The sequence below is a fragment of the Lissotriton vulgaris genome, chromosome 6, assembly GCF_964263255.1.
Source record: "Lissotriton vulgaris chromosome 6, aLisVul1.2, whole genome shotgun sequence".
Lineage (NCBI taxonomy): Eukaryota > Metazoa > Chordata > Amphibia > Caudata > Salamandridae > Lissotriton > Lissotriton vulgaris.
The window spans coordinates 224,594,077-224,609,540 of record NC_141694.1 but is presented as its reverse complement, the minus strand read 5'-3'; the positions used below and the strand labels follow the sequence as shown (position 1 = coordinate 224,609,540).

The 15,464-nt window shown below is 49.3% G+C and overlaps 1 protein-coding gene across 1 annotated transcript in view; it reads left to right on the top strand.

Annotated features, from left to right (window-relative positions):
• Positions 1 to 259: 259 nt before the first annotated feature.
• Positions 260 to 15,464, top strand: part of SF3B6 (splicing factor 3b subunit 6) — a 34,640-nt gene continuing 19,435 nt past the window's right edge. Inside the window, exon 1 of the mRNA XM_086925164.1 lies at positions 260 to 439. Within this exon, the coding sequence (XP_086781290.1) occupies positions 410 to 439 (30 nt within the window). The 5' untranslated portion in view covers positions 260 to 409. The remainder of the gene's footprint in view (positions 440 to 15,464) is intronic.

Below are 15,464 nucleotides of genomic sequence, written 5' to 3'. Positions count from 1 at the left end.
AAATGTTACTAAGTAAGTTCATTGAGGCTCTGGTCCTAGCGCCTGTGACGAGTTTAGCGAACATCAGCATTATACATCGCTTTAAAGGTTTAAACCATACTAATAATCATAACGAATGAGAAACACTAGAATTGTTCTTTCTAAACTGTATAGATTCAGAGCCGCTCGCACGCCCTAACGTTTACCACTGCATTACACTATACGCGCCTCTGTAGTAGTCCGTCTTCTTTATCTTTGCTCGATATGCAACGGAAGTGACGCACACAGTGAGGGACATAGTTGATGTCACTTCCTGTTTCACCTGCATGGTGTTGTTGTTTCCTGTTGTGCTCTGCTTTGCTTGGAAGCGATCATTTCTACGTCTCGTCTGATTTCATCTGCGTGAAGCTCCCCGAAGTAACCGGCAGCCATGGCGATGCAAGCGGCAAAGAGAGCGAATGTGAGTGCCTCTGATCCAGCGCAGCAGTTATTGTCAGTTCTGTTCCGTTCCTCGCCCTAAGATGTCTACTGCAGTTTTTAGGATCCTTGTCTCCTGCCCTGAATATCGAGGAAGACCCTACTTTTTAACATTTCGATCACCCGGTTCCCCATTATTATTTGGCTCGTGCTTTTTTATACTGCATTTTAAACTTGGAATTTCCCTGATATGGGTTGTTTTAGATACGTGGTTGTGAGTCGGTCAGAACACGGTTTGTTATCGCCTGTGAGCTTGGGTATGGCATGCGCGTTGGTTGGTTGTCACTGTTTGTTCATGACAGGGGTCATTTCCAGATATGTGAAATCCAGCAGACTCATAAGTGTGATAGTTACTTGTTTGTGATTCAAAGTTTGGGGTTTGCATTTTATCACTTACAACCAGACTTCCTTTATGTTTATGGGTCATTTCTTTCTTAGGAAATCTAACTTGGGAAACATTGAATGCGGTTAGGGAGCGGGATAGGATCCAATCAGGTGGTTTAAAATCTGACTGACTTTATTCAGTTGCGACCTTGGAGTCCATCTGCCCAGTGATCAGGGATCAGCAGAGACAGATCAAACAGGTTATATGACCTGCATGTCATTTTGCGTTTTGTCTGGAATTAAGGGCTGGGCCGCAGGGCACGAAAAACTGCTTCCTCTGCATGCAAGCTCACCCGTTTCTGTAAATCAGAGTAACAATGCAAGTAACATTGCCTGATAGGAGCTTAATATTACTGTGTGCAATTTTGCGTCTATTAGTCGCAGATGCTGTGGGCCATTACAATATTTTATTGGGAGGGTATAATAATAGCAATGTATACAGCGAGAGGCCACCCCCAGATGAATAGCAGAGACCATTTTGGGAGTTTCATACCCTGACGCTCTCCTTTAAGTCAGGACCCCGATAGCTCTAGCATAGCCAGCTATGGTCCACCAGCTTCTTCAATTCCCTCAACGTCTCCTCCACCATCCCCCATGGAAAGCGGCTAAAAATGTCTCCCTTTAATGACTCTCTTACCATTACACTTTAAAATAATGGCACTGTCATGATACAAGCTACATACTCCTGTCTCTCTCTCTTTGACCATCTCTTCCACTCCCTTCATCCAACCCATTCAAATATGATCTCCCTAGATTCTTCCTTGAGCTCCTCTCCTTTCTCCCCCGACTCCCTGATACTCCATCAGGCTGTGTTCCTGGGAGTCACAGGCCTACCCGTTATTTCCCCCTACGTTTGCGCCCTCCTTGCCCATTCTTCCCCCCATCCCAATATGTTCATATCCCGTCTGCTTTGCCTCCGGCATCCACTCCCCCTCCCTGCACCTGCCAGAGTCACTAACACGTTTGCCTCCCCCCATTCCAACCAACCTCCCCCTTCTTATTCCACCTGTTTTTACAACCAGGCCTACCGATCAACTTTCCTTACCTTCCCCCGCCCTCTCACCCCATCCCATTCCGCTCTTCCCCGTCCCCCGCACCCTAAATTCTTCTCTTCCACCCTCCTTTTGTCTTCAACCTCCCCTCCCTCTGCTTCCCAACCATGTCTCACCCCTCTCACCTCCTTCCTTTCTGCTCTTCCCCCTGCCCCCTAACCTCTTCCACCTTCCTTCTCTCTTCGACCTCCGCTCCCTTTGCTTCCCAACCATGTCTCCCTCTTCGACAATTCCTTCCTAGTTTCTCCCTCTGACCATGCAGTCCCTTACTCCCTCAGTTTCCATCTAGCCCAATCCCATCCCATCCCACCTGTTACCTGTCTCCCTTTATCCACCGTTTTTAACCTAGAGTACCTGTCCAGCACCATCCTCTCTCTTCTCCCCATACTCCTTGCCTTCCTGAGATCCTCCGCCTGTTCAGCCCCCTCTCCTCTTCTCCACATACCTTTAGCATTCATCTAACCCCCTGTCCCTCCCCCTCCATGTTCAGCCTCTTCTCCTCTCGTATCCCCTTACCTTTGGCCTTCATCTGACCCCCCTCCAACTCCTCAACTTTCTCCTCCTGTAGATAATCTCTACTCCTCCCCTCTGTTCCACCCCAGTACACATTTTTCTCTTCCCACCACTGTTTTACCATCCACTCCTATCGCTACCACCTTCCCCCACCTTCTACTCTTGCTCCCCAAGTCCCCACCCATTCCTCCCTCCCTTATCCCGTTCCTCCACCTTGCCCTGTCCTCCCTCCCTCCCTCCTGTTTCCCACTCCTCCATCTCTCCCCTCCTCAATCACCCTCTGCACCACCTCCCTTATCCTGTTTCCCCACCCCCCCCCCGTCCCCCATTACCCTCTGCACTACTGCCCTTATCAATCATGCCACCCAACACTCAGCTCTCCTCTCCCTGGAAAGCAAACTTGATTCTCTCATCTCTTCTATTTCACAGCAAGAAGCGCCCATCTCACTTTTAAACGCCGAGTTGTCCCCCTTCCCTAATATCCTCCCGGGGAGGTCCGTGCTCCAGCACCCCAATAAAGCTAACCACTGTCTGTCCTCTACAGACATCTCCAATTTACTAGACAGCTACAAGACCACCAGCGTCACCCCCTCCACCTTCCTCTCCTAAGAATTCTACGCAGTTAACCATTCAGAACATCTCCTCTGTCAGATCCTACCAGCCTCCCTCGTACCAGGCACCCTCATTCAAGAATCTCATCCCGATCTCCCTTAACAGCCCTAACACCAAAACGGTTGCATCAGAATTGCAAATCTGCAAGCAAACACAAGTTGGAAATTTCTGACAATATCACCTTCCAGAATCTTGACATGTTCTTCCTCACGGAGACCTTGGTTCAATGACTCCTCTCATACTGTGTTTGATCTTCTGGCACCTACTGACTACTCTGTCCTCAGAAATGACAGATCAGCCAAAATTGGGGGAGGTGTCGCTATCATCTTCAGGAATTCCCTTCAAATGAAAGCCTTTCCTACCATCCTTTTCCGTACATTCGAATGCCTATCCCTAGAACTGCAAATACATCATGGCTCACCCTTTAGATTCCATGCCATCTACCACCCGCCCGATAACTGCTCTGCCTTTGTGGAGGAACTCACTGACTTCATCAGTGACCAATTTTCTCGAAATGACCGGCAGGTCTTCCTGGCTGATCTTAATCTCCATTGGGGCTCTTTGGAAGACTCTGCTGCCAATAAGCTTGCCACCTTTCTCTCAGCTAACGGTCTCTTCCAATATTGCTCGGAAACCACTCATTCCAAGGGCTCAATTTTGGATCTTGTTATATCCAAAGCAGACCTGCTGACTACTGCTCCCCCTATCCATGTAGACTGGTCTGACCACTTCCTTGTGCCCTTCCGATTTCATCTCTCTCACGTTATAACGCTCGGTCAACCTAAAAGAGCTACTACCTGGTTCCGCAACACTAAAAACATTGATCTTGACACTTTTTGTGACTCTGCAATGCAGTCACTTCCTAGACTTCACCCCAACATGGATGTCAACGTTTTCACCTCTCAGTGCCTCTCAGTCCTAGCTGTTGAAATTGACAAGGTAGCTCCACTCCAAAGGAAAAGCCCTCACCCTCTTGGTTCAATAAACCTCTCTACAAAGAAAGGAAAAACCTTAGAAACCTGGAGAAACATTGGATAAAATCTCCTTCCACAGACTTTATGTCAAAATAGAATTTCCCTTTGGGCACATTAATGTACAGACACCAACTAATACAGGCAGAATCAACAACAATTATACAGACAGAAAAACTTGAAGCAATGCATTAAGTAACAAAATTATGTAAAAACAAATGGGTTCAGTATGCACAGTTTAATAATATAATAAAAATTACTTTAAAAGTATATAAAACTTGGAAACACAGAAAATATAAAAAGGAACAAATCAAATACATTAATTCATCCAATCCATTTCCTAAAGCTAAAAAAGGGGAGGTACAAATAAGGTATATTCAACAACAATCCGAATACTCCTAAATCAATGTGTATTGTACTTTCCCCTTAATTTCGACGGACAATTGACATATAGCCGCCTTCATCAGGAAAGTATAGACTGTCTTCCCAAGATATCTGTTTAAAAAGCTTGCCTTCTGAGTAGGGGGATAATGCCTCCTTCCATGTACGTGGAATCGATATTCTCACAATTGACGATGTCTACATAAACCACAGCTTGATCAATCCTGTTCGTTTCTTGATAGCACTCTTATGGATGGAATATAGTTGATTCTTTTTGAGTAATAGAAAGAGTGAAACTTAAAAGCCGTTATTTATGCTTCAGAATACACGCGGTACCAAGCCGGGATCGCAGATATTAATTAAGAAAGAATCAATATAAATTTCCAATGCTTGGGATGCAGGATTTCTCTATGCTGATAAGCTCAAAGCCTGAGAGCTATGTCCAGTCTCTTCAGTCTATAGCCTCTTGAGTTAAAAATGCGCCTAGCGTCCCGCGTGACGTTCCGGTCGTATTCAGCAGGTCGTATTCTGAATACGGATTGTTGTTGAATATACCTTATTTGTACCTCCCCCCTTTTTTAGGTCTCGGTAATATCCGGTCGAAGACCGGAAGTCCGAGAATTATTGTGACTTAGTAGGCTGCTTTATCCCCGCCTCTGTTTTCGTCTCTCCTTCATTGGCTGGCTTCCTAAACAGAGGCCAGCCATTGGAGGAGAGAGCCGTCCCTCGAAAGAAGCTCCGTCTTTTTCGGATTTGGGGGCGTGATTTTTTGCGTTCTTTAGACAGTGACGTTGTCTGTCAGTCAGAACCACAAAACCACGCCCCCAATTCCGAAAAAAATCAGACGCTTCCAGCCGCCATTTTGCAACTGTCCCTCCGAGCACCTACAGGCTCGCACGCAAGTCCGCTCCCCAAAAACTTGGTAATGGAATGTTGGGGTGCTGCAGGCAAGGAGCGGGGTGCACAGTTCAGCCTGTGTGGGCCCTCAGTGCTGGAACAGTACGGCCTTGCAGTATCGGCGGATGGCGGTCCGGGGCTCTGGGCTTCCCGACGAGCTGCCTTCCTCCATCCTCCGCCGCTCGGAGCGGGTACCTCCCCCTCTCAGCGAAGCTTGCACTAGTTGGGGTTTTTTTCAGTGGAGGTCTGCAGCTGTTTCTTGCGAGCGCCCCTTTTGGCATGTCTTTTAAACAATCTGGAGCGGACCAGGCCAGAGATCAGCACCAGCGGGGGCTCTCCTGTGTAAAAAGAGCCCCGCTCCCCGCCTGCAGCTTAAGCGCCGTCCATCTGCCCTCTGCCCCACCCCCCGCTCTTCCTCCGGTGACCGAGCGCTCTGTCCCCCTGCTGATGTCTCCGGCCCTCAGGTAAGAGTTTGTTGGGGGTACGGGGGTGGCATCTGTCAGTGATGTTGACCGGGGGAGCGTAGGCTGCAGGGTGTGACGTGAAGGGTTGTGTGTGCATGTGTGTGGGGAGGGATGCATGTGTGTGTGTGTGTGAGGAGGGATGCATGGTGTCCCCGGCGAGCTGGCATGTGTTTAATGTGGACCCAGGAGGCTCGACCAGCATTTTCACTTGGCCACATTGAGTGATCGTGGGCAAATCTCTTCATCCATTGTGGCTCACTTCCTTTATCTGCCAACACAGAGCGCTTGGAGTCAGTATTGAGCGCTTTATTGCACTAAACTGGATATATTCGCAATCCGGAGGGCTTACTCTATCGCAGTGTTAAGTAAGAGAGTGCAGTACACGGCACCTGCTGTTTCTCGTGCTTTTAAAAGCACTACGGCTCGGGTGCCTTCTTTTACCTGTATCTTGGTCTGTGTTACTTTTATGTGCGTTTCGACTAGGTCTCGAGGGCCTAATCGAGTCAAGGCGCTAGAGCAGATCTTGGGTATTGTGCCCCGCTCCTTACTGCCTTCATTGACGCTATAGCATGCCTCATTGTGTCCGCTTGAGCATCCTCGGGTATAGAGTTTGTCACACACCTTCGTCTCTTCGCTGCAAAGACACAGGCTTACATAACAGATACTATATAGAAACATGTCACTGTTGTGCCCCGCTGCGCAGCTCCGGTCTCAGGAGCGGACCAGGCCAGAGATCAGCACCAGCGGGTGCTCTCCTGTGTAAAAAGAGCCCCGCTCCCCGCCTGCAGCTTAAGCGCCGTCCATCTGCCCTCTGCCCCACCCCCCGCTCTTCCTCCGGTGACCGAGCGCTCTGTCCCCCTGCTGATGTCTCCGGCCCTGGAGCTGCCGCCGGCCCTCAGGTAAGAGTTTGTTGGGGGTACGGGGGTGGCATCTGTCAGTGATGTTGACCAGGGGAGCGTAGGCTGCAGGGAGTGACGTGAAGGGTTGTGTGTGCATGTGTGTGGGGAGGGATGCATGTGTGTGTGTGTGTGTGAGGAGGGATGCATGGTGTCCCCGGCGAGCTGGCATGTGTTTAATGTGGACCCAGGAGGCTCGACCAGCAGGGGCACTTGGCAGCAGATGCCATGTGTATGCCATGTGTAACTCAAAGGTGTATCGGGCGCGCTAGGTCTCGAGGGCTAAATCGAGTCAAGGCGCTAGAGCAGATCTTGGGTATTGTGCCCCGCTCCTTACGACCTTCATTGACGCTATAGCATGCCTTATTGTGTCCGCTTGAGCATCCTCGGGTATAGAGTTTGTCACACACCTTCGTCTCTTCGCTGCAAAGACACAGGCTTACATAACAGATACTATATAGAAACATGTCACTGTTGTGCCCCTTATTGTTAAGTAATGCACAGGGCAGATTTGCCGCAGACCTGACACCTCCGCCCCATTGGCTTGTACAGCGCGCGCAGGTGTCAGGGGTGAAATATCAGGCATGATGATATGCGACCACGTGCCATATGTCGCACCCTGAGCTTCCAGCACGATTTAAGGTTAGGGCTTATAACTACTGTCCCTCTGCACGCTTGGACTTGTTGCCCATGGCGGAAAGGAGAAAAGCGAGACTACATGTTCCAGAATGCACTTTGCCGTACATAGATCTCTAGTTCTCCAGGTTCTCTCTTCCTTCTCTCTTCACTTCTTCTCTCCTGTCTTCCTTCTCTCTCTCTTGCTTCTCTCCCTTCTCTTTTCTCTTCCTTCTCTTTTTTCTTCCTTCTCCTCCGTCTTCCTTCTCTCCACTATCCCCTCTCTCTTCTCTCTCTTCCTTCTCTCTTCTCTTCCTTCTCTTTTCTCTCCTCTCTCTTCCTTCTCTATTCGCTCTCTTCTCTCCACTATCCCTTCTCCCTTGTTTCTTACTTATCTTCCTTCTTTCTTCCTTCTCCCTTCTCTCTTTACTTCCTTCTCTCCTCTCTTACTTCTCTCCCCTCTTACTTCTTTCCCCTCTCTTCCTTCTCCCTTCTCTTCCTTCTCCTTCTCTCCGCTCTTCCTTCTCTCTTCTCTCCCTTCTCTTACTTCTTCTCTTTTCTTCCTTCTCCCTTCTCTTCCTTCTCTCTTCACTTCCTTCTTTATTCATTCTCTCTCTCTCTCCCTTCCCTTCTTTCTACTCTTCTTCTCTCTTTTTTCTCTGTATCTGTCTCGAGACCGAGCTGGCACCTAGCCGGAAGTGCTGCCTGGAGCCTGCCACACTAAGCCCCGGCATGGCGTGTCGGATTATGGAGCCTTGTTAGACCACCAGCGTTAGAGGCCCAAGGGTACACCGGTCTAGGGGGTTACTGCAGGGCTCAAGTTGAGGTACCACGCGGGTGGACAGCGTCCCACCACTTATTTTAAAGGGGGGATGGCATCCCCCCTGCCAAACAGCTGGACTTCACTCTTTGGCCTCTCTGGGACGAGGAGCTCGGCACCTCTCACTACCTCACTTTCTCACTTTTCTCTCTCAAAACATCACTACCTCACTCTCTCACTACCTCACAACTTCACTCTCTCTCACTATCTCAATCACTCTCTATCTCACTACCTCACTCTTTCTATCTCACTAACTCACTTTCACTCTCTTTCACTATTTCTCTCTATCTCACTACATCACTCTATGCTTATATCTCACTACCTCACAACATCCCTCTCCCTCACAACATCCCTCTCCCTCACAACATCCCTCTCCCTCACTACCTCACTCTTTCACTACCCCACTCTCTCTCACTACCTCACTCTCTCTCTATTTCAATACCTCACTCTATCTCACTACCTAACTCTCTCTCTGCTAATGCAATAGGTATCACATATGCCAAAAAAAGCTAATGCCAATAGAAATGACAATGCCATTTATTTAGGGATACAAAAAAAATAAAAAATAATGAGCAATACCAATAGCTCTACCTATAATATTGCCGAGACCATTGCATTGTAAATGCTTGTTAGCTTTAGGAAATGGATTGGATGAATTAATGTATTTGATTTGTTCCTTTTTATATTTTCTGTGTTCCCAAGTTTTATATACTTTTCGAATTAATTTTTAATATATTAATAAACTGTGCATACTGAACCCATTTGTTTTTACATAATTTTGTTACCTAATGCATTGCTTCAAGTTTTTCTGTCTGTATAATTGTTGTTGATTCTGCCTGTATTAGTTGGTGTCTGTACATTAATGTGCCCAAAGGGAAATTCTATTTTGACATAAAGTCTGTTGTTGGTACCCTATCCCTTTGGTACTGGGTCCCTCTCTCTTTTATTAGAGTAAAATCGCCTTCCACCTCCAATCTCTCTCGGTTACGTTCATTAAGATCCAAATACCACAACCACATCTTCCACGAAAAAGCATCACATTTCAGATCCCTCCTCGACTCAACCAAAAACTTTTTGACCTCATAAAAAACCCAAACTGTTCTCCCCTAACTACTAAGCCAGAGGACTCCACAAAGAGAGCAGCCGACTGCGCTATTTTCTTTGATGAAAAGGACAAAGCTCTGGTGAATCAGGTCGCCCACCCCACCCCCTTTGAGGAGCGGAAATCTTTAGTCACCTGGCAACATTTTGACGTCATCTCGGAAGATGAACTCCTCAAATGCATCAGCGTAACCAAACCATTCTTCTGACCCAATCCCTAGCGTCTTCGCCATCGATTTCTACACCCATACTCTCTCTTACTGGACCAAGCTAGTTAATCTCTTCCTTAGTCAAGGCTCCCTCCCAGTCGCCCTTAAATCAGGTCAGGTTACCCCTCTTCTTAAAAAAAAAAACCTCAGCTGATGCGATTGACCTCAACAATTTCCACCCTATCACCAACCTCCCTTTTCTTTCGAAAATCACAGAAAAAATGTGTTGCGAAACAACTTACAATAATCTCCTAAACGTTTTCCAATCTGGCTTCATCCAAAATTGCAGCACTAAAAAAGCCTTGCTGCAAGTGATTGATGATGCGCTGTATTTACTCGACTCTGGGGAATCGTGTCTTCTGATTCTTCTAGACCTCTCTGCAGCCTTTGACACTCTTAATCATAGCACCCTCCTCAACACTCTTCAACAGAGAATGGGATTGGATGGCACAGTGCTGAAATGGTTTGCTTCTTTCCTCTCGGACAGATCCCAAATGATTAAGATAGCGAACAGTCTTTCATCTCCATTGGCTGTAGGTCAAGGCGTCCCTCAAGGTTCTATCCTGGCACCCACCTTGTTTAATCTCTACCTGGAACCACTGGGGAACCTCCTAAGCAAATCTGGGATCCATTGCCATCTTTATGCGGATGACACTCCAATCTACCTCAAGGTGTCCTCTGCACACAATCTCTCACTACTCAACTCTACTCTCAGCTACATTCACAACTGGTTGTTAGCTCACCAACTCATTCTAAATCCCGCCATAACTGAATTCCTCCTCCTTTCTACCTCTCTCTCACCTCCTCCCATTCGGATGGATCAGCTGAATGGATCAGCTGAACTTGCTCAGCAACAAACCCATCATTGTTGACACTACGAAATCCCTAGGTGTCATACTTGACAAAAGACTCAACCTAATCTCCCACATCAACTCTATTGCCGAGAACACACAATACCAGTTGCGCCTTCTGTGGGGGATACGTCGGTTTAAACCTTAAAAACCTTGGTACAATCGCTGGTTCTCTCAAGACTGGATTATTGCAATTCTCTTCTGACGGGCCTACCTAAATCAGCCCTCAAGAACGCCACCCGCAAACACCACCAGCTGATCCGCACCTCCAAAAGGACAACATTCAAAGAACGTCTGGATCACAACACCCACAACAGCAAGGAACTCTTCAACATCGTTAAAGAGCTCTCCAACCCCAGCGCCTGCAACAACGACATCACACCCTCGCAAGACCTCTGCGAATCACTTGCCTCGTTCTTTCACCGCAAGATCGCCGACATACACAATAGCTTTGGCGCACAGACCACGCACCCAACCAGCGCCCGCCACCACCACCCTCTGCAACTGGACCCCGATCAGCACAGAAGACACCACCCGCACGATGAACACCATCCACTCCGGCTCCCCCACCGACCCCTGTCCACACCACATCTTCAACAAAGCAGACGCCATCATCGCACCCCAACTCCGGGACATCATTAACAGCTCCTTCGCATCCGCCACCTTCCCGGAGAGCTGGAAACATGCCGAGCTCAGCGCCCTCTTGAAGAAACCCACCGCGGACCTCAAGAACTTCCGCCCCATCTCACTCCTCCCTTTTCCTGCCAAAGTCATCGAGAAGATGTCCACAAACAACTCTCCACCTTTCTCGAGACTAACGGATCCCTCGACCTCTCGCAGTCCGGCTTCCGAGCAAACCACAGCACTGAGACCGCCCTCATCGCAGCTACCGACGTAATCAGGTCCCTGCTCGACAACGGGGAAACAGCTGCACTCGTCCTCCTAGACCTCTCAGCAGCCTTCGACACAGTATGTCACCGCACCCTGATGCAACACCTCAGCAACATGGGAATCCAAGGAATGGCCTTGGAGTGGATCGTCTCGTTCCTCGCCGGAAGAACACAGAGAGTCCGCCTTCCCCCGTTCCGATCCGCGGCCACCGAAGTCATCTGCGGCGTTCCGCAAGGATCCTCGCTCAGCCCCACCCTCTTCAACGTCTACATGAGCCCCCTTGCAGCCATCGCACGCCAACACAACCTTATCATCTCCTACGCCGATGACACCCAGCTCATTCTCTCCCTCACCAACGACCCCACCACCGCCAGAGCCAGCCTCCAGGAAGGAATGCAGGACGTCGCGGAGTGGATGAAGCTCAGCCGTCTGAAACTGAACTTAGACAAGACGGAAGTCCTCCTCCTGGGACCATCTCCCTCGGCCTGGGACGACTCCTGGTGGCCCCCTGCCCTGGGCACCGCCCCCAAGCCGAACCATGCTCGCCACCTGGGCTTCATCCTGGACTCCTCCCTCACGATGTCCAAGCAAGTCAACACCGTCTCGTCATCCTGCTTTAACACCCTGCGCATGCTCCGAAAGATCTTCCGGTGGATCCCCACCGAAACCAGGAAGACTGTCACCAGGCCCTCGTCACCAGCCGACTGGACTACGGGAACACCCTCTACACTGGAACCACAGCCAAACTCCAGAAAAGACTCCAGCGCATACAGAACGCTTCGGCGCTACTCATCCTGGATATCCCTCGTCACAGCCACATCTCTGCCCCTCTGAAGGACCTGAACTGGCTCCCTGTCAACAAGAGGATCACGTTCAGACTCCTCACCCACGCACACAAGGCTCTCCACGACAGGGGCCCCAAATACCTCAACAGCTGCCTCGCATTCTACACACCCACTCGCGAGCTCCGATCCGCCAGCCTCGCTCTCGCCACTGTCCCATGAATTCGCAGATCCACCGCCGGAGGAAGATCCTTCTCCTACCTGGCAGCCAAGACATGGAACTCCCCATGGAGAGATGATCCTGGGCTGACCCAGGATCATCTTTCCTTCAGGAAACAACTCAAGACCTGGCTGTTCGAGCAGTAGCGACTCCATTCCCCCCAGCGACTTGATACCCTAGCGGGTGAGTAGCGCGCTCTACAAATTTGCTGATTGATTGACCTCTCCCCTCTCAAATCCATCCTCCATTCAGCAGCTCGCTTCATTACAGGGTCTAAAGGAAGTGACCACATCACTCCTATGCTGTGCTCTCTTCGATGGCTTCCGATCTAGGCAAGATCTATCTACGAAACTGCCTGCATCACGCATAAAGGGGATGATGCCCTCAAGATCGAAGAAATCGCCTGCTGACCGACAAAGATGAAAATGCCCTCGTATCCATGCCTGGGGGAAACTCCTTATTATCAAAGAGAGGTGTCATGGGAGAGGGTAATGTCGTCAGACCCCACTTTACTGCCACTCCATCCCATGCCCTTAGTATAGTCCTTGTGATAGGGGAGCCCAGGAGCCTGGGAGGTCTGTGTATCCGTTTAAGAAAGGAGACCTTCCATAGATCCAGTTGCGTTATCGCCCTATCCTGGAAAAGCCAACTTTTTTAGCATTCGGGACGTTTCCATTCGACAGGGTACCACAGTTGTGCTGTGCGGAAATATTCTAGAACGTTGGGAATACCCAATCCCCCATCATCCGGTCTCATAAAGCTCAAGTCCTTGCGTATCCGGGGTCTCTTCCCTCCCCATATGAAGTGATTAATGGTTCGCTGCAGAGCCTGTAGTGTGCCCAGGGGATGCCAGATCGGAATTGTCTGGAAAAGGTACAGCCCTCTGGGCAAGAGAGACCTCTTGACTGCTGCTACCCTGCCTAGCAGGGAAAACGACGACAAAGTTTACCAGAGTTTTATCTAGAAAGCACCAATCCACCCGGTCGAATGCTTTTTCAGCGTCCACTGACAAGAGGAGGGCATCCATCTTAGTGCGGTGAGCTTTATCTAGAAGATGAAATATGCGCTTAGTGTTATTACTACTCTGCTGGGACTGTATAAAGCCAGTATGGTCTGGGTCGATTTATGTCCGGCATGAGGGGGGCCCAGACGTGTCGCTAGTAAACCTGTAAATAGTTTTAAATCAACGTTAAGCAGCAATGTTGGCTGATAGGAGCCGCACTTGGAGGCATCTTTGCCTGGTTCGGCTAGCACCACTATCGAAGCCGATAGCATCTCCTGGGGGTTTGTGCCTGGGCCAGTGAAGGAATTAAAAAGCCTGGTGAGCATTGGAGCTATTGCTGGACAGAACATCTTATAGAATCCAGCGGAGAATCCATCCGGTCCCGGAGATTTCATGGGCTTAAGGTGGGAGATAGCTCCCACCACTTCTTCTATACGAATGGGGCTATCGAGCGTCTCTCCGTTATGGTGGTTAAGCGCTGTAGTGTGTGCGCTTCGTAGGTAGGTATCTGTGTTGGATGGATGATGAGTCTCCCACGTATAGGGCGGCATAAACATCTCGAAATGTCTGTGCTATTTTCATGTTATCATTAAGCTTGACACCTTCAGGACTTGTAATCTCTTTTACCTTCCTCTGCTGTGTCCTCGCCCATAGTCTACTAGCCATCACCCGACCTGTCTTATCCCCTCCTATATAATATGAGTGTTTAAGGCAAAAGGGCTGCATACTCTGCTCTGTCCAAGTCGTGCCCCGCCAGCAGGGCTCGCACCTTCTTCAATTGCCACCAAATTCTAGGCACTCCCGTTCAGCTATGGACTTTCTCCAGCTCTAGCACTTGAGCTGTAAGTTCCTCCTGTTTGGCTTTGCACTCCCTATTCTCTGCCGCTGATATAATGATCAATTCGACCCTCACAACTGCTTTAAGTGGCCCCCACAGTGTGGCTATGGATGTTTCCGGGATGTCATTGGTCTCTAGATAATCTGTAATGCACTTGAGGATTTGCTCCTTCACAGCTGGTTTATAAAGCATAGCCTCCCGCAACTTCCCACTGGCTGAGCTATGTGGGGGGCCCCCCAAGGTTACCACTACTGCATCATGATCTGACAGGGCAGCCCCTGTGATGTGTATATATATCTTTGATTGTCGCCTGAACCTCTGTTGAGCCAAGGAGGTAATCTAATCTAGCATAGGTGTGGTGCGCATATGAGTAGTAGGAGATTTGGGAGGCCTGGGGATATGAGACTCTCCACAGATCTACCAGTCCCCTTTCCGCCATCTATTGTATGCCCTCCACAGAGACCTCCCCCACTTAGGAATGTCGACTGCTGGATCTGTCTGCGGTTGTGTCTATAGCTAAGTTCAGGTTGCCTCCCACCAGTATGAAGCGATCCCCACCAGTATGAAGACTGTTGATAAGTCAGTTCTAAGGAATGTCTCCTGGCCTGTGTTTGGCGCATATACAGTCCATATTGTTAGAGATAGGCATTTAATCCAAAAACGGTATGCCAATAACCTCCCTTTTATCTCCGGTATCTTGTCGCCCACTGACCCTCTGAATGTATGTGACACTAGAATTGCTACCCCCGCTTTCTTATCTTGCGCGGAGGGAAAGTATTGATAGGGGAATGTCCTGGATTTCAATCTATGCCATTCTCGTGCTAGCAGGCGAGTTTCCTGCAGCAGACCGATATCCGCACCTGAGTTCTCCAGGTAGGACAACATGGAGCGTCTCTTGTTCGGGCTATTGAGACCCTTAACGTTAAGTGTGATGATGGTAAATTCTGAATCTTGCATGATTGGAAAAGGTGAGCAGCGTGCTCCCAGGCTTGCAGTTCTGGCTTATGGAATATTCCCCGGCACCCTCCTATGTGATGATGTTTCTTGAATTCGCAATTGTCAGAGTTTATAGTCCCCGTATGAGCACACCAGTTCCACTCCCTCCCCTAACCCAAACTACAAGAACTGTCCCTCCCCATATAGTCCTGTGCACACTGAACCGAGCAGTGTGCCTGTGGTGAGTTAAATCAGTCCAGGGCATCCTGTGGCGTGGGCGATGCAGCAAGACCTTCCGTCTCATGCACCCCCACATCTCTAGAACATGCAAGATCCCCCTGAGCTCTCTCATAATTCTTCTTGGGGGGAACGTGTCATTAGTAACTGCTTCAAGCACCGCTCTTTGCTCCTGCGCTAAAGTCTCTGGGTCGGCCCTCGGGTGGCTCCCACTGAGCGTTTACTCCCAACCGCCTGCCAACGTGCTGGGGACTGGCGTTGGCTGGATGAGCTCTCTGCTGCTGGGCTCTGGTGTGGTAGACCCAAAAGTTTGCATGCTTTGGAGAGGGAATGTA